The 19,273-nt window shown below is 38.7% G+C and overlaps 1 protein-coding gene across 1 annotated transcript; it reads right to left on the bottom strand.

The window, feature by feature from the left end:
* Positions 1–2,786: 2,786 nt before the first annotated feature.
* LOC138853549 (uncharacterized) lies at positions 2,787–16,843 on the bottom strand. The gene is made up of 5 exons (XM_070090884.1): positions 16,713–16,843; positions 14,687–14,905; positions 10,003–10,158; positions 3,810–3,989; positions 2,787–3,471 (listed from the first exon to the last, which is right to left on the bottom strand). The coding sequence occupies exons 2-5, from the start codon at positions 14,874–14,876 to the stop codon at positions 3,236–3,238; spliced, it is 762 nt and encodes a 253-aa protein (XP_069946985.1). The 5' UTR covers positions 14,877–14,905; positions 16,713–16,843; the 3' UTR covers positions 2,787–3,235.
* Positions 16,844–19,273: the final 2,430 nt, after the last annotated feature.

Below are 19,273 nucleotides of genomic sequence, written 5' to 3'. Positions count from 1 at the left end.
TGGAAAATTGCATTTATCTGAATGTAACTAATTATGTACATAACAGAAAATGATAACAAAGATAATTATTATTTATCAGAGTTACATAGACAAGTAGGAATTTGGGACACCTAGGTCGCAAAAAATGTCCCCCTTCGATACCTACCACTGTCATAACCACAAGTTGCTCTGGACCTATTAATTATAAATGATTTGTATCACCAGGAATGCTGGTAAATATATAAATTTGTGGACTGTATATTAATAATAGATTATAGATACACATATATACACATTTACACAACAGAAGGAGAATATATCTTAATATCACTCACCAATTTGACTGGAGATTAATGTGTATCATACTCAGAAAACCTCACTCTAACTAAATCTATGAAAATAATGCTGGCCAGAATTACACACAAATCTAGAGAGCTTATCTGAGGTTCCTGGAGCTGTCTTGTCCAGTCGTCTGATATCTCAAGTTATGCAGGAATGCACATCCACCAATTTCGCCTCCTATTTGAGAGGTGTCAACACAATTTTAACCTCTAGAGCACGAAAAATTCTTCCCATTACACCAACGTTTGTACAAAATTCAAAACCAAGATGGCGAGTCTCGTCTGCGCAGACGCAGGCTTTCCGTTTTCTATGACATAAATATTATTAATACAGTATGGCTATCTATTTACATAACTACTGTATTTCTGGAAAATATATACAGTATTTTCCACATCTGGTATCTTATTTTCATTAATAGGCTATCTAGAGATATGACATAGGTTATTATAGGTCTACCTCTCTATTCCTCAATAAATGGGTAATAAAGAGCACATTGTTCAAGATAGTAACCATAGGGCTGGCCACATAATTTACATTTTGTTTGATCATTATATGTGTGTCTCCTAAACTACCAGAAGTACTAAGGCTAAGGCTGGCTACCACAACATCTTTCACTCCGCTTTGGTGGACTTATTGATGGGCACATCTACACTAAAATATCTGTAATTTTTAACTCACCCTGCAAACAGATGGGTGGAGCATATCGTTTGCCTGACAATATCTTCGTTTTCAATGAAAATATGATGAGGCGTAATCGATTACGAACTACTGTAACCTCGTTGTTAGGTAAGACACATATGCAACAGTTAGGTATCTTTATTTCGAAACGTTTCGCCTACACAGTAGGCTTCTTTAGTCGAGTACAGAAAAGTTGATAGAAGCAGAAGAGACTAACCTCGTAAGAATGGTACTCATCTTATTATGCCCTTTTGTATGGATCATAATATCATCAGCATAACTTATAGCTATATGTTTAGGCGAGGCAGGTAGAGCATTTAGGAGAGCATTAATCAGAACATTAAACAACATGGGACTGAGAACTCCTCCCTGTGGTTTACCTAGGGCCATTTCTTCAGACTCGCTTCTAAATCCTTGGTAGAGGACAGAGAATACTCTATTTGACAGATATCCTGTTATCCAACTGAGAAGGTTACCACCAATATTCATTTTGGCTAGTTCGTGCAATATAACGGTTCTGTTTGTGATATCAAGTGCAGATTTTAAATCAAGAAATGTGGCAAAAATACAATACTATACACTTTTTGCTTTCATGAAACCTTAGAGATGAGTGAAAAGTTGGCGTCTAATTCTGTAATATAGTCTATTAAGTTTTATTCTTTCAAAAGATTTACAAAGACAACTAGTTATAGAGATTGGTCTAAATGTATCAGGCTGTTGGGGTTTAGGGATAGTCACCACGAGATTATTGGTGCAGAAAGTAGGAAGAATACCCTCGATTTAACTCAGATTATACAGAGCTACCAAAGGGTTTTCAGGCACCTGTCTTAGAGTTCTGAGGATATCGTAAGTTATACCATTATCTAACTCCTGCTCGGTGAAGAGACTCTCACACTCATCAATATTTTGGCTCCTAAAATTAATAATTTTCAACCTTCCTTCACAAGTACTCTCTAGGCTTCTTCTAATACGAGATGGGAGAAAACCTCTTAGATTTTGTTGGTCTTCATTTGATGTTTTTAAAAATAACGTGATATATTAAAAATAAGAAAATTGTGATAAAATGTTATTATTTCCCACATTTCGACGATTCAGAACTGTTTGAAACATTTCCTGACATCTTTTTTTCATGCCTATATGTTTTGACCCAATTATTTGTAAGGTCATTCGCTTATTCTAAAAGAAAGGGATGAGCAACATTACCAGTCTTTCTCCTGGTTATTTTATTTATACCTCTCCAATCCAGACTTACAGGGACAGACCTATTTAACTCACTAACAAATTGTTCCCATTCCTGTTGCCTAAGTTCTTGCTTTCTATTCCTTTCATTTTTAGTGGAGCTTGGAAAGTTCTCAGCAAGTTCTACATTCACGATACGCGTTACCAGATATCCTAGTTACATGTGTTAAATTGCGTAGTTGTGAATCATTATAGTACTTATGATGGTATTTGTCATTTATGGTGGAAGATTTATGTCCTTTTCTATTCGCTTGGTCTGTGAGCAATTCCTCAATGGTGGCAGCTAAATTATAGTTTAATTTTTGTGTGTCAGTTGGCTCGTAATTCTTATACCATTGATCTAAGTGATAATTAGATATTAATTTTTTATATTGTATTCTTTATTGTACTGTATACAACAACTAACATACATAACAAAAAAAAAGGCACAATACAGTGACTGGAACGACACATAAATAACCCGCACGTAGAAGAGAGGAGTTTACGACGACGTTTCGGTCCGACTTGGACCATTTACAAAGTGTGACTTTGTAAATGGTCCAACTCGGACCGAAACGTCGTCGTAAGCTCCTCTCTTCTATGAGCGGGTTATTTGTCTATTGTACAACTGTATGAAGTAGTTGTAAAATACGATATTACAAATATTCCTTTTTAGTGATGTATCAGTGCTCGGTGAGGTCTGACAAAGACCAAGTGTGACCTCTGTAATCCTGTTTTTTTTTTTACGATAGCGCTCACAGGAAGAGTATGGGATACACAATAAATTAGCATCTCAGGCTGCACAACTAAACTGACTCAACTTAACAGCGGGCGACTCGTTAAATAAAAGGTTTAGTATGTGACTGCCCACTTGTCAACTTCTCACCATTTACTGCTATAAATGTGTGAATTAATCTGATAAAGAGAAACACTCTCACTATCATACACATGACATTGTTCTCAATAAAAATTTAGTATGTAGTAATAGTACCATTTTCATTCTTCTGTGAAAGAATCACTACCATTCCAAGCCGAGTGGATTGGCATGACACACTCCATAATATACTGAAGTCAGTGAAATATCATTAAGAACATTGTAAAGTTGCATCCTGAAGGCAACTGGAGCAGGAGTGTCTTGTACAATTTTCCCAACAACGGATGAGGTCGGGGTGCTGAGATACGGCGTCTGGTCACCCCATAAATAAGCGGTTTTTTCAACCGCCATTTGAAGATCAAACCAGAACTGCTTATTACCTAAAGAACAAAGTACCAGTAAGTGAACATTTCCGGCATCTAAAATAAAAAGGCCCAGTACAGTGAATGGAACAGTTCATAAATGACTCGCACATAGGAGAGACTTTGTAAATGGTCCAAGAGTGGACGAAACGTCGCTCTACGTGTGGGTTATTTGTGCATAATTCAGCATTTGTTATGATACCTATTAATGAAAATTAATGACGACAAGTGAATGTTATTTTGAGTTGCAGAATGGTAGTATTGAAAGCTAGATGATTATACATGAAAGAAGATACAGAAGGAAAGTAATGTCTTTTTCAGGTATATTCGTTTGAAATAAGATAAATGAGGCTTACCAGTTTCATTAAAAATTTCCAGGGCCGTGTTGTAATGAGCTGCCAGCTTTGGCATTAAGAGACGGTGACCGGGGAGTTTCTGGCACAGTGTTTTGGCCGAATTGAAGTCGAGACCAGTTGATGAGATGTAATAGAGGAAACAATCTGCTTTCAGCTCATAAGATAATCCTGGCACCCTATCTGTAAACACCCAAAATTACTACTACTACTACTACTACTACTACTACTACTACTACTACTAATAATAATAATAATAATAATAATAATAATATAATAATAATAATAATAATAATATAACATTATTACATAATCCCTATTTTACGGATTAAAGTATTCTTGACGTGTGGTGCACAGGTGATATGCAGCGTTGGTCCTCCTGTAATCATAGGCTCTAATCTTACAAACGATCTTATTTCTATCCTGGGACTCTTTTTAAGTGCTAATCCATTGATGTCTGTTTCAATGAATCCTCGCCCAGCTGCCGGTGAGGGTGGACGTTTGCTTCTCTCTGACAGGCGCAAGTGCTAGCCAGGCTGTCACAATGGTGGTTGGGGTGCGCCGCAGAATTAACACTGTCGGCATAGAATTACTGAGAGGTACAATTAATCAAGATTCGGCGTTGACGTTGTTGCCTCTGATTATTCGAGAGACATATGGGATTGAGGATTGCGACCTTTACGGTGTAGCCTTAAATGGAAACTACCGAATGTTCGTGAAACTGCTGTCATCACAGGTGTATGAGGATCTACTTGCTCATTATCAGGATGTTGCTATCGAGGTTAACGAGGGCATCCTGGTAAAGATGGTCGATGTTTCGAGTCAATTTACGTATGTAAAGTTACGTAATGTGCCTTTCGAGGCAAATGAAGCTGACCTACGTAGTGTGTTTGGGAAGTTTGGAACTGTACACGTAGCTCAACAAGGCAAGTGGACGGCAGGGGCTTATGTGGGTTATCCAGAAGGTAGTTTTAGCCTAAAGATGACTCTGAGGCAACCTATACCTTCGTCTGTGTTCTTAGAGGAATTTAGGACACAAATACTTGTAACTTACGCTGGCCAACGTAGAACTTGTAGACTGTGTGATGGTTATGATCACATAGCGGCTGAATGTGTGAGGCGGAGGACTGACCAGGGAATACCAAGGAGTGACATTTCGAGGCGAGGACCTACAGTGACTGATCAGAACCGCCAGGATGGACGTAGGCGTGGTCGGTTGTGGAGTGAGGAAGTGGAGGAAATGCAACGTGAGGTGGAGCATGAGGGTGCAGTGCAGCAATTGAGTGCGTCTGCAGAGGATGTGATGCACGAGGCGGACAAGCACGAACCGAATGACGTAGAAATTGACGTAGTGCTTGAGACAGTTTTGCAGATGTTCCCTAAATCGGAGGAAGCCTTGACAGAGGTAACGACGGGAGACCAGGTACCGGGACAAGGGGAAGCATGAGGGTCTCGAGGAAGGAATGTAATGTCGGCTTGGCCATTATTATTATTATTACAATCAAGGGGGAAGCGCTAAACCCGGAGGATTATACAGCGCCTGGGGGGGTATGTGGAAGGCATTCAGGCTTAATTTGGGGAACTGGAGCATAGATCCAATTCCCTAAATCAAGAGCCCCTCACCAACATCAAGGAACCTTCCTTGAGGGGTCGGCTTGGCCAAGTAGTGAGAAGGGGAATGAGGTGATAGAGGTGGAGGTGCACAATGAGGAAGGTCAGGAGACAAGCATGGCGGAAGAGGAAGTGTCGAGGAAGCGGGCAGCTGTCACGTCTGACTCTGATGACGTCCTCACTCCAGCACAAAGACCAGGGAAAAAGGCGGGGATTGAAGGTGTGTGTAGAGGCACAGAGAAAACGCCAGCAAGGGGTTAGGAGTGGAGGGGATGGGGAGAGTGCCAAGGACGGTGTGTATGAGGCTACTGGACAGCGGAAAAATGTGGTGGGGAAAAGTGGGTGGAAAACGTAAGCAGGCCTAAGGTGTATGACAATTAATGTTAATGGTTTATGTAAGAGTGGTAAGTGTGTATGGTTGCGAGGACTGCTGTATCGTTACAAGGTAGATGTTGCCTTTATACAAGAGCATAACTTGAAAACAGGAAAATTTCTGGAGGTGGATGGATATGGGGCTTTTGTAATGCCAACGACACGTTTAAAAGGCGGAGTAGGTGTTTTAATTCGTGAGGCAAGCCCGTTTATTTTGCAAAGGTTTGAGGGGGGGGGGGTGAGGGAAGAATAATGAGAGTGGACGGGTGGTGGATGCGTGAACGCGTGTCCTTTGTTGGTGTATGCTCCGGTGGAGAACGATGTGAGGGTCAAGTCGGCATTTGTAAGGGATGATCTGGTGTATTTCTTGAGAGCACTGCCCAGGGTTGCATTGATTGGGGGAGATTGGAATTGTATAATACGGAGATTTGATGTGACGGCAGTGGGGGCGGGATATTTCTCAAACGTGTTGCGAGATCTGTGTAGAGATATTGGGGTACGAGATGCTTTTTGGGGTGGAATAGGTGAAGTGCAACATACGTATGTAAGGAGGGAATACGCAGCTAGACTGGATAGGATCTATATAACGCAAGGGGTTTCAGTAGTCTTTTAACACTATAGAAGCAATTTATTCAGATCACAGGACAGTGGTGGTGGGAGTGGCATGAGATTCGTTAGTGAAACGGTTTGAAAGCTACTGGAAATTAAACACGCGACTCCTTGAGGATGAGAAAGTGGAGGGGGGGTTCGCTTCGTTGTGGAGGAAGCTAGGCGAGGAGGCAAAAAGGGTTGATAATGTTGTACGTTGGTGGGACAGTGCGGCCAAGGAGAGGATTCGTAGGTTTTACGTGGGTGAGGGGAAGCGTATAAATCGACTGAAGTATGGATTAACAAATTATTTGGAAAGTAGAATAGGAAACTATCATGAGCAAGGAGTGGTGGGAGGGGTATTCCAAACAGAGGCAATAGATGATCTGAAGAGCAGGTTAAGAGAGGTGCAGGAGGAGAGATTTCATGCGGTGCGGGTGCAGGCGGGTGTGGAGGAAGTGCTTTCGGGGGACAAGCCATCGGCATGTGTGTTGCGAAGACAACAGCAGAGGACAGCGACCACAATAGCAGATTTGGAAGTGCACTCTGAGGTGAAAGGTTTTAGGGAGGGGCAGGTGTTAAAAACAACGGAGGGGATGAGTATGTTCGCGGATGCGTGGTATGGGCATTATTGGAAAAGTAAAGGAGTTAATAGGGAGGATCTTGATGGGGTGTGTGCTGTAGAGCCCGTAGCTCTGGGGAGAAAGGACAGGGAAGCTTTGGGTGGTGAGATTGAAGAGGGGGAGATATGGAGAGCGCTTGTAGACATGTGCAGAGGCAAAGCACCAGGTATTGATGGACTACCAAGTGAATTTTACTTAAAACATTGGGATCTGTTAAGGGGTTTTTTAGTAACGCTGTTCAATAGAATGAAAGACGGGGGAGAACTGGGCGAGACGCAAAGTACAGGGGTCGTTGTGCTTGTGCCTAAGGGTAAGGGGCAGAGTACACTTAAGGATTACAGGGCGATTACTCTCATGTCTGCGGACTATAAATTGTTCGCGAAGATTTTGGGGAATAGCTTAAAATGTGTAGTGGGACGTGTAGTTTCAAAAGGTCAACTAGGGTTGCCAGAACGGTCGATGGTCATGGGGCACGGAATTCTAAAGGGGTTTGTTGAGAGTTTTGAGGGGACGCAGGAAGGAGGGGGTATGGTGGCGATTGATTGGCAGGGTGCTTATGATCAGGTGGAAAGGGAGGGTTTAAGACAGATCCTTAGCAAACAAAGTTTTGGGGATGAGATTGTGGGGTGGGTTGAAACGTTGTATAAAGGGGCAAAAGAGAGAATTCAGATCAATGGACGTGTGGGAGGTGTGGTGAACATGGATAGGGGCTTGAGGCAGGGTTGCCCGCTATCACAGTTATTATTTGCATGTGTGCAAGATCCATTTTATAGGTTAGTTGAGACCAGAGTGTGTGGGGGGGGAGGGGTCGAGGGAGGGCTTGATTAGGCATCATGTGGTAGGTTACGTGGATGACACGACACTCCTAGTCCGGAAGGATGGGGGGCAGTGGGTTTAGATTGTTGTGTAAAGCATTCGATAAAAAAGGGGGGGTACCAAACGGGCTTGCCAAACGAAAGATGTTGGTTTGGTGTGCATGTGCGTGGGTGAGTGATAAGTGCAAGAGAGAAGGATTGTGTGTAATTGGGATGTGCATGGGAGTGCTGAGTTCATGCGTTCTTAGTGTTATTTAATATTTGTTAATTAATGCCTTCTGCAGAAGGCTATCGTAGTAGCGTATAATAGTAGAAGTCTGAGAATGCTGCATGGGACAGCAATATTATTATTTATTATTATTAAAGATTCGCCGGTATTCTCCCAGCCCGGGCCTTATCCAAGTGGTGGCCCGGCCTTGGCTCCCTCTTTAGGGAGTGTCTGAGACCTAAGTCTCCCATGGGAGGAGGCACAAGTACCTCCTCATCTTTGGGACCAACTGTCCCCAGGCCTAGCCACAAGCTAGGCCTCTCTGGTCTGCCATCCCCGCCCCAAGGGGGCAAATGGGAATGACAGTCTTATGAGCTAAAGGCTCGGGCTCAGGCACCTACCCTACCCTAGAAGGGTTAGGCATGGTATCGATGACACAGCAATAAAGATAGGATTTGACTCCCATTGTAAACTAAGTCAGTTTATAATGTATATATATATATATATATATATATATATATATATATATATATATATATATATATATATATATATATATATATATATATATACATATGTATATATAAATAATATTAGGACAGCAGCTGGCATTTTCACTACTGTAGAGTTGTTATTGTTTTCAATATAATATGTTCTTAAGTTTAAATTAGTTTGGTTAGTTTATAAGTTAAATAAACAACGGTGAAATGCTGTACATTTTGGTGAGCTGGGGTAAATAGGGGGGGGTTATACTGCTTGCATTTTTTGCATGTAATTATTGTGTGTGTATATTGAAATTAGCAGTCGTGAAGGAGTAAGAGGATTCTTTATTTTGTATTACTTGAACAGTTATATTTTGTAGTAATGAATTATGTATATGGCAGTATTCACCTAACAGCTGCATGAAGTGTATATATTTGACATATTACTGCATATTGCAGTGTATAGAAATTGATGAATTTATATTGTCTGTCGATGCTCTCATACTGTATACTTTTGTTAATGTATTGTATGTTATAAATAAAATATAAAAAAAAAACTTACAAACGATCTCATTTCTATCCTGGGACTCTTTTTAAGTGCTAATCCATTGATCTCTGTTTCAAACTAAGCAGAGAACCTAACTCCGGTAAGCCAAGATTAGCGCCGGTTAGCCACAATTGTCTAATCACTACTAATAGTCCAGCATCCGGAGGAAGGAATTGCAGAGACTTCCAGAGGAGAAGAAGAGCGTACAAGAGAAATGTACTGGAAAGAAAGGGAGAAAAAGAAGTAGCAGAGCATTAACAAATGGAGGAGATGCAGGAGCAGCTTCGAATGCTGCCGAGTGAACCTCTGCCTTTAATTGCTGAACAAATTATCTTCTGAAATAATTCCACATCAGGGAAAACTTTTTTTTTTTCTAATGAGGAAAACTCCACCATATTATTACAAGTGGTAGAGAGGAGTAATAGAGAAACCAGCAGCCCATCCACATCGATTTATATGTTTTTTAGTGAATTTACGTATTTTACTCTTATTAGTTATTGTATACATTACTGAAGCTGCTTCCTTATTCGTTTCCTAAGTTTATAAGCACATTGTCGGATACAAAATAAAACTAATAAGGCTCACTGGCGCCAACGAACTCTCGCATGAGATCAAACACTGTCTAGTTTAGTTCAGGCTGAAATTAAATATTGCTCAGAGTAATGATGAGCTGTTCATAATTACGATGTAAAAGAGAGAAAATGTAAAAACAAAGTAACTGTCGATTGAAAGTGATGCGATTGTCGACTAAAAACCTTTGTGGACTGATCCACGAGTACTTGCGGTTATTTGCCCTTATATTGAAATGTAGATGCGTAATTAATTATACAATAGAATAATAAAAGTCACGACTGAGAGTGGTACACTACTGACCAAAATATCGTCTCACGATTTAACTGCAATTTATGAGCACTTGTGCTGTTAAACGGAATGTTTCACCAGACTCTGACCTTGCCAGTAGTAGTAAGTTGCATTTGTGTTGTTAACGAGCGTAGAGGTAATGGGGCTTTCCAAAGAGAGTCGGCACTGGATCATCCCGTCCTCGGATTCCACAACTGCCATCGCACAACACACAATGTGGGACCAACAGGTAGAGAGACACTGGCCTGGAAAATCGATACATTCAGTAATTTAATGAACATTCTAAAAAAGATCCGAAAACAATTTCGACTTTTTTTAGAGAATATTTATCAGTTGTTAAGACGACTCGTGTACTAAAAGCATTCATTTAACTTGCTCGGCAAAAAATACCTTATTTATATATAAATATATATATATATATATATATATATATATATATATATATATATATATATATATATATATATATATATATATATATATATATATATATATATATATACTTTAACAAGTCGGCAGTCTCCCACCGAGGCAGAGTGACCCAAAAAGAAAGAAAATTCCCAAAAAGAAAATACTTTCATCATTCAACACTTTCACATCACTGTTTTTGCAGAGGTGCTCAGAATACAACAGTTTAGAAGCATATACGTATAAAGATACACAACATATCCCTCCAAACTGCCAATATCCCAGACCCCTCCTTTAGAGTGCAGGCATTGTACTTCCCATTTCCAGGACTCAAGTCCGGCTATATAAAAATAACCGGTTTCCCTGAATCCTTTCACTAAATATTACCCTGCTCACACTCCAACAGCTCGTCAGGTCCCAAATACCATTGGTCTCCATTCACTCCTATCGAACACGCTCACGCACGCCTGCTGGAAGTCCAAGCCCCTCGCCCACAAAACCTCTTTTACCCATTCCTTCCAACTTTTTCGAGGACGACCCCTACCCCACCTTCCTTCCCCTACAGATTTATACGCTCTCCATGTCATTCTACTTTGATCCATTCTCTCTAAATGACCAAACCACCTCAACAACCCCTCTTCTGCCCTCTGACTAATACTTTTATTAACTCCACACCTTTTCCTAATTTCCACACTCCGAATTTTCTGCATAATATTTACACCACACATTGCCCTTAGACAGGACATCTCCACTGCCTCCAACCGTCTCCTCGCTGCTGCATTTACCACCCAAGCTTCACATCCATATAAGAGTGTTGGTACTACTATACTTTCATACATTCCCTTCTTTGCCTCCATAGATAACGTTTTTTGTCTTCACATATACCTCAATGCACCACTCACCTTTTTCCCTCATCAATTCTATGATTAACCTCATCCTTCATAAATCCATCCGCCGACACGTCAACTCTCAAATATCTGAAAACATTCACTTCTTCCATACTCCTCCCCAATTTGATATCCAGTTTTTCTTTATCTAAATAATTTGATACCCTTGTCACCTTACTCTTTTCTATGTTCACTTTCAACTTGCTACATTTACACACACTCCCAAACTCATCCACTAACCTTTGCAATTTTTCTTTAGAATCTCCCATAAGCACAGTATCATCAGCAAAAAGCAACTGTGTCAATTCCCATTTTGTATTTGATTCCCCATAATTTAATCCCACCCCTCTAACGAACACCCTAGCATTTACTTCTTTTACGACCCCATCTATAAATATATTAAACAAGCATAGTGACATTACACATCCCTGTCTAAGACCTACTTTTACCGGGAAGTAGTCTCCCTCTCTTCTACACACCCTAACCTGAACCTCACTATCCTCATAAAAGCTCTTTACAGCCTTTAGTAACTCACCACCTATTCCATATACTTGCAGCATCTGCCACATTGCTCCCCTATCCACTATCGTATGCCTTTTCTAAATCCATAAATGCAATAAAAACTTCCCTACCTTTATCTAAGTACTGTTCACATATATGCTTCAATGTAAATACTTGATCTACACATCCCCTACCCACTCTAGAACCTCCTTGCTCATCCACAATTCTACATTCTCTCTTACCTCTAATTCTTTCAATTATAACCCTACCGTACACTTTTCCTGGTATACTCAGTAAACTTATTCCTCTATAATTTTTACAATCTCTTTTGTTCCCCTTCCCTTTAAATAAAGGGACTATACATGCTCTCCGCCAATCCCTAGGTACCTTCCCCTTTTTCATACATTTATTAAACAAAAATACCAACCACTCCAACACTATATCCACCCCCCCCCTCCCTGCTTTTAACATTTCTGTCATGATCCCGTCAGTTCCAGCTACTTTATCCCCTTTCATTCTACGTAATGTCTCACCCACCTCCCCAATACTCACATCCTGTTCATCTTCACTCTTAAAAGATGGTATACCTCCCTGGCCAATGCATGAAATTACCGCCTCTCTTTCTTTGACGACATTTAAAAGTTCCTCAAAATATTCTAGCCATCTATCCAATACCTCCACCTCCCCATCTACTAACTCCCCAACTCTGTTTTTAACTGACAAATCCATTCGTTCCCTAGGGTTTCTTAACTTGTTTAACTCACTCCAAATTTTTTTCTTATTTTCATTAAAATTTCTTGACAGTGCCTCTCCCACTCTATCATCTGCTCTCCTTTTGCACTCTCTCACCACTCTCTTCACCTTTCTTTTACTCTCCATATACTCTTCTCTTCTTATAACACTTCTGCTTTGTAAAAACCTCTCATAAGCTAACTTTTTCTCTTTTATCACACCCTTTACTTCATCATTCCACCAATCACTCCTCTTTCCTCTTGCACCCACCCTCCTATAACCACAATATTGTGCCCCACATTCTAATACTGCATTTTTAAAACTATTCCAACCCTCTTCAACCCACTACTCATACTTGCACCAGCCCACCTTTCTGCCAATAGTTGCTTATATCTCACCCGAACTTCCTCCTCCCTTAGTTTATACACTTTCACCTCCCTCTTACTTGTTGCCATTTTCCTCTTTTCCCATCTACCTCTTACTCTAACTGTAGCTACAACTAAATAATGATCTGATATATCAGTTGCCCCTCTATAAACATGTACATCCTGGAGCCTACCCATCAACCTTTTATCCACCAATACATAAACTAATAAACTACTTTCATTACGTGCTATATCATACCTTGTATATTTATTTATCCTCTTCTTCATAAAATATGTATTACTTATTACCAAACCTCTTTCTACACATAGCTCAATTAAAGGCTCCCATTTTCATTTACCCCTGGCACCCCAAATTTACCTACTACTCCCTCCATTTTTCACATCCAATCTTTATTTTACTCCACATAATCCTTGAATTAATGCATTTATAGTCCCTCTTTTCCTGCCATAACTTATCCTTCAACATTATTGCTACTCCTTCTTTAGCTCTAACTCTATTTGAAACCCCAGACCTAATCCCATTTATTCCTCTCCATTGAAACTCTCCCACCCCCTTCAGTTTTGTTTCACTTAAAGCCAGGACATCCAGCTTCTTCTCATTCATAACATCCACAATCATCTCTTTCTTATCATTTGCACAACATCCACATTCAGACTTCCAACTTTGACAATTTTCTTCTTCGTATTCTTTTTAGTAATTATTACAGGAAAAGGGGTTACTAGCCCATTGTTCCCGCCATTTTAGTTGACTTTTACAACACGCATGGCTTACGGAGGAAAGATTCTTATTCCACTTCCCCATGGACATAAAAGGAAAAGTAATAAGACCAAGAACTATTAAGATAAAATCAAAGAAAACTCAGATGAGTGTGTATAAATAAACATGTACATGTATGTGTAGTGTGACCTAAGTGTAAGTAGAAGTAGCAAGACATACCTGTAAACTTGCATATTTATGAGACAGACAAAAGACACCAGCAATCCTACCATCATGTAAAACAATTACAGGCTTTCGTTTTACACTCACTTGGCAGGACGGTAGTACCTCCCTGGGTGGTTGCTGTCTACCAACCTATTACCTATATATTTATATATATATATATATATATATATATATATATATATATATATATATATATATATATATATATATATATATATATATATATATATATATAGAGAGAGAGAGAGAGAGAGAGAGAGAATATATATATATATATATATATATATATATATATATATATATATATATATATAGAATATATATATATATATATATATATATATATATATATATATATATATATATATATATATATATATATATATTATACATATACGTCGTGCCGAATATGTAAAACTGGTCAATTAGCAAGAACTCATTTAAAATTAAGTCCTTTCTAAAATTTTCTCTTATACGCTTAAAGATATATTTTTTTTTCATTAATGTTAATGTAAAAATTTTTAATTTTGCTCCGAAAGAATTTTAGAAAACTTACCTAACCTTATTATAACAAGAACAATTTATTTTAGCCTAACCCAACTAAATACATTTTAGATTTGTTTACAGAAATTTAATACTAAACAAACACAGTGAAATATATTTTTTTCATTAGGTTCAGAATGATTTTGGCGAAATTATTGCAAACACATATTTTCGCTTGTCCTATATGGCAAGATGAGCGTTGCTATTTAAGCCAAGATCGCAAGTTCTGCCTATTCGGCACGACATATATATATATATATATATATATATATATATATATATATATATATATATATATATATATATATATATATATATATATATATATATATAAATAACTATGAATAAATGAAGAGCACAATAATTAACTTACTCTGGCTCTTCATTGTTATGGTGTTATAAACATCCTTATCACTGAGCGTCAACCCTTTCGCTATTATGAAGTTACCAATCGTATCGCCCTTGACATAGGTGATGGACTGGCCTGCCATGGCTTGGAGGGTCGTCCACGCTCCCATACCCACCATCATCACCACTACCATTGTCGTGTTTATCACTTTCATCCCGGAGATCGTGTGCGTAGATGTCCTTCCTAAAGAATAAAACAGCTTATGTTAATACCGAGATTTGCACTAATATCAGTAACGACATTTGTACTGCTCTTTAGCACCAGTTCATTACATCAGGTGAATCGTATTTGTGTCACAGTCAACTACAAATCTTATGAACAGTCAACATATTTTATTTCGCCTGGTCCACTAAGAGGTATAAGAACGCCTAGTTCAACACATTTTTATTTCACTGCATCTGTTTTTGGACGTGGTGCTCAACTTCAGTTTACATTTTCCTCAATTTTTTTTAAAGCTTTAAATTAGGTTAAGTTTACTTGCATTAATTTGGGTTAAGGAAGGATGGGTTAGATTACATAAAGTCTGTAAAAACGCGTATTTAGGCTCGATACGTTTGGCAACTAGCTGACCCAGGAAAACTAGGAATCCATCGACACCTTGCCCTTCTAGGGCAAGGTAGGTGCCTGAGCCGGAGCTTGCGGCGCACAATCCTTTCATTCCCATTAGCCCCCTTGAGGCGGGGATGGCAGACCAGAGAGGCCTAGCTTCTTTCTACGAGAAGCTAGTCCTGGGTACAGTTGGTCCCAAAGATGAGGGGGTACTTGTGCCTCCTCCCATGGGAGACTTAGGTCTCAGACACTCCCTAGACAGGGAGCCAAGGCTGGGCCACCACTTGGAAAAGGCCCGGGCCGGGAGAAATACCGGCGAATCTTTAATGAATGATGAAACTAGGAATCGTTGAAATGTAAACGTAGCATCAGGTTGCCAGAGGAAAGAAAAAGGCTCTCTGCCACCTATCAGACGCTCCCACAAGACTCCCTGCTTGTGTTTTATTCCATAAATACAGACACTGCGTGACCCCTGCAAGTTTAACTCTCTCTCAAAATTAATTATTAAAAAAAATAATAACGAAGCAATAGTCATATATAATTTACATATTTTTGTATGGGAAAGATACAAAAATTTACAATGTGTGAAAGTAGAATTAAATTGTAAGGTGCATATGTAGCACGTGTATTGATAATGCCAATGTGCAGACGTCACTATGTCTTAGTAAGGTAAATCCAAATGACTCCTATTGATGGCTCTCACGAAAGAGGTGCTCTCCTCTAAATAATAGAAGGTACTCTGAATACCTTTGAATCAATCCTGCTGACTTGCCATTCCCTAGGTGTTGTATGACCTCTACGGCTCTAGAGATTCCCCTTGATAATATCTAGCTATAGGTATAAGCTTGTATTTACTTTCTTCTTGATCCCTCATAATGCCCACTAGAGGAAAGTTCTCAGAGGATCTTTTTAATGAAATTTTCATTGTTGTTATATCATAATATATTCTTGCAGAAAGTAACATTTAGCTGGTCATAAGTATATCCTTAAAGCATCATTATCTATTTCACAAATCATTACATATAGTTTGTTCTGAGATCTTTCGAGGCAAAGTACTCTAAGGAAATGTAAGGAAAATACACCATCGGGTATGATATTACGACGCCAAACTGAATACATATAAACACAGTTAACATGGAATGATCTCAGTGGTAACAAATTATGTGTGCAAACTCACGTACTAACTCAGGTGTGAAGTCTTGCTCAAATTAATCCCGGCAGATATCACAACATGTAAGATGAGACGATCTGGATATTTTAAATGTCGCATAATTCTCAGTTGTTGAAGAAGTAAAATATCTGCCATTAAGACAGGAGACGAATGCTTGGAAGAATCTGGTGTGTAGTCTATCAAGAGGAGTTATATACGTGCACACAGATAATAGCCGATAGACTTTCTCACATGATCTGAAGGAATTGGGTCATCATAGCTGAAACGTACCTTTGTTACCAGTAAGGAATATGTACGTGGAGTGTTGCAGTAGTTGAGACCCAGAGTAAACAGTAGTGTCACTTGCTATCTCCTTCTAGGTCGAGTATCAAGCACCTAGTGACTGCCAAACACACTTCCCCAGCCCTGGTTCCTCCCCACCTCGCTCCCCAATGCTACCAACACCTCCCATCACAGTGCCACCCTCATCCCTCCTACCTCTGCTTAGTGCTGCCCACACCTCTTCACTCGTGGCTATTTCTACTTTTGTAATAATATGTTTTTGCTACTCTTTCGACGAGTGTGTTTACTGGTTTCATGGCAGCGTGAGTCATTATATTGTAGCTTCTTATGATAATAAAATATTTACAATATATCCTAAACTAATAAGTTCCTTTACAATGAAAATGTCAGGACCCCAGTGGAAATAAGTCACTTCATCTGATTTTTTTTTGGGGGTGGGGGGCGGTGGTTCGTAGGTAATTTACACATGTTACTATGTATGATAATTGTACTGATGTGTACCTGAAGCGTGTCTTCTGTGCCTGCTGGGGTGTAGCTCCAGCTGTCTCAAAGGGTTGACATATTTCCTTCCTGGGCTTTTATCATAAATTATTGAATCCATGTATGAAGTTTATGTTTACTTCGACCTCATCCATCTCGTTTCATTTATTCACTGTCTTCACGTAGAAAAAGTTTTTGTTAAAGTCACTGTGGATCATAAGAAAGTTAAGCTTCCTTTGTTCCTTCTCGTTCTGCCTCCCATGTCATCTTGTAATTTTTCACTTTAACAATGACCCAAAATAGTTTGTTCGTCGGGATTATGTTTCTCCAGTTTCTTTTCTCAGTGATGTTTTATTTGTTAATAAATATGTTACTGAATGTAGATGAAATTAAAAATCTTAAATTTCTTAAAAGTTCTCGAAAGTCCAGCAGATATTTGGATTTTTACTTCATGACTTTACAAGCTAAAATCTGTTATTGTGTCTCGGCACCTCTTAGAGACTAGCTGTATGTAAGATATACTAACATCTTATTTAATGCGCCTCACAACAGTCTGCTAATATCTAAGTACTTAATGTTAGATGAAATGGGGCAACTGGTATAAGAAAACATGTCCAACGCTTCTTCTTGTGCAGGGATCGCTTCCGGATTTTTAGTTGAAGCCCAAAGGGGCTACCACATGAGCCATTAGACATCTCTAGCTTTTTCAATGAACTTCAAACGTAATACCTTGAGAAAACCTGTGGAACATTCTAACAGAGGCCAACGGTCTCGGATCCTAACAGAACAAAAGTGTATCAAAACCTTAAGTGTTCTCGTTTTTCCTTACTGTTCCTCCTTATCAGGTCTCTGCCATGCCGAGTCACTGCAAGGATAAGACCCGGGCCAGGATCCTTCTTGGCGAACCTACCTGTATACTTCCTTTCTACCAATATTCTAAGAGTATTGACGAGCAAAAATAAATTACCCGAGTTTGTTGCTAGGCTGTAGCCAACCAGTATTGTCTTCATGGGATGAACAGTACAAGTTTCCAAAAAAATTTATTGTAAGACGTAAAGAAGACATTGACATCGAATAGAATTTTGCCAAGATCATCTCAAATTTTAGTGGGAATTCACAGGGTTGAGTTCTGGCTCCTGAGAGTCTTGACTTTTTAAGGTACAGCTCCTGGCCCTCTTAAGGACTCATGTAGATATCTTAATAAGACTTAATCCAATTGTCTCAAATTTTTGTTGTGTTTTGTTGAGTAGAGTTTCCGATTGATCCAAAATTTTAGCATATTTGACAGACATAAATTTCATCAAATGGGCTCTTGCTGATATCTTTACAATGCATCTTCTGATACGTCGCGTGGCTTGGTTGGTCGCCCACTCAGGACATATACTGAGGAGGTTTTTCCCCGGAAGGTTGTATGCGTTAGCCGTGTTCCCATTGAGCTGGGCAACGGACTGTGGCGAGGCTTCTCTTTATGATGTCATTGACCTCCTCATGTCTGGCATACTTCCCTTCTGCTGTGTGACACAAGACCATGAAGTCCGAATTGATCAGCTGTCGCCCTGCCGCAAATATATATATATATATATATATATATATATATATATATATATATATATATATATATATATATATATATATATATATATATATGGTTTAGAAAGACACGTAAGCAAACACTATAACATATTTATTAGAAAACGTTTCGGTCCTGGGACCTTGATAGCTTCTAGAAGTGATCAAGGTCCCAGGACCGAAACGTTTTCTACTAAATATGTTATAGTGTTTGCTTACGTGTCTTTCTAAACCAACTTGTCGGTATTTATTACCATGGTTTATACCACCATATATATAAATATATATATATATATATATATATATATATATATATATATATATATATATATATATATATATATATATATATATATATATATATATATATATATATATATATATATATATATATATATATATATATATATATATATATATATATATATATATATATATATATATAATATATATATATATATATATATATATATATATATATATATATATATATATATATA

This window comes from Cherax quadricarinatus, chromosome 33 (assembly GCF_038502225.1).
Source record: "Cherax quadricarinatus isolate ZL_2023a chromosome 33, ASM3850222v1, whole genome shotgun sequence".
Classification (NCBI taxonomy): domain Eukaryota; kingdom Metazoa; phylum Arthropoda; class Malacostraca; order Decapoda; family Parastacidae; genus Cherax; species Cherax quadricarinatus.
Note: the sequence above shows the minus strand (reverse complement) of the source record. Positions and strands in the feature narration are given on the sequence as shown.

What these genes read in the sequence shown, in the direction of transcription:
- LOC138853549 (XM_070090884.1), bottom strand. Translation starts at nt 14,876, where the DNA reads ATGAAAGTGATAAACACGACAATGGTAGTGGTGATGATGGTGGGTATG. An exon ending in CATAACAATGAAGAGCCAGA is followed by an intron (nt 10,159 to 14,686) that starts GTAAGTTAATTA and finishes TCGATTTTCCAG; the next exon opens with GCCAGTGTCTCTCTACCTGT. An exon ending in GGAAATTTTTAATGAAACTG is followed by an intron (nt 3,472 to 3,809) that starts GTAAGCCTCATT and finishes TTTGTTCTTTAG; the next exon opens with GTAATAAGCAGTTCTGGTTT.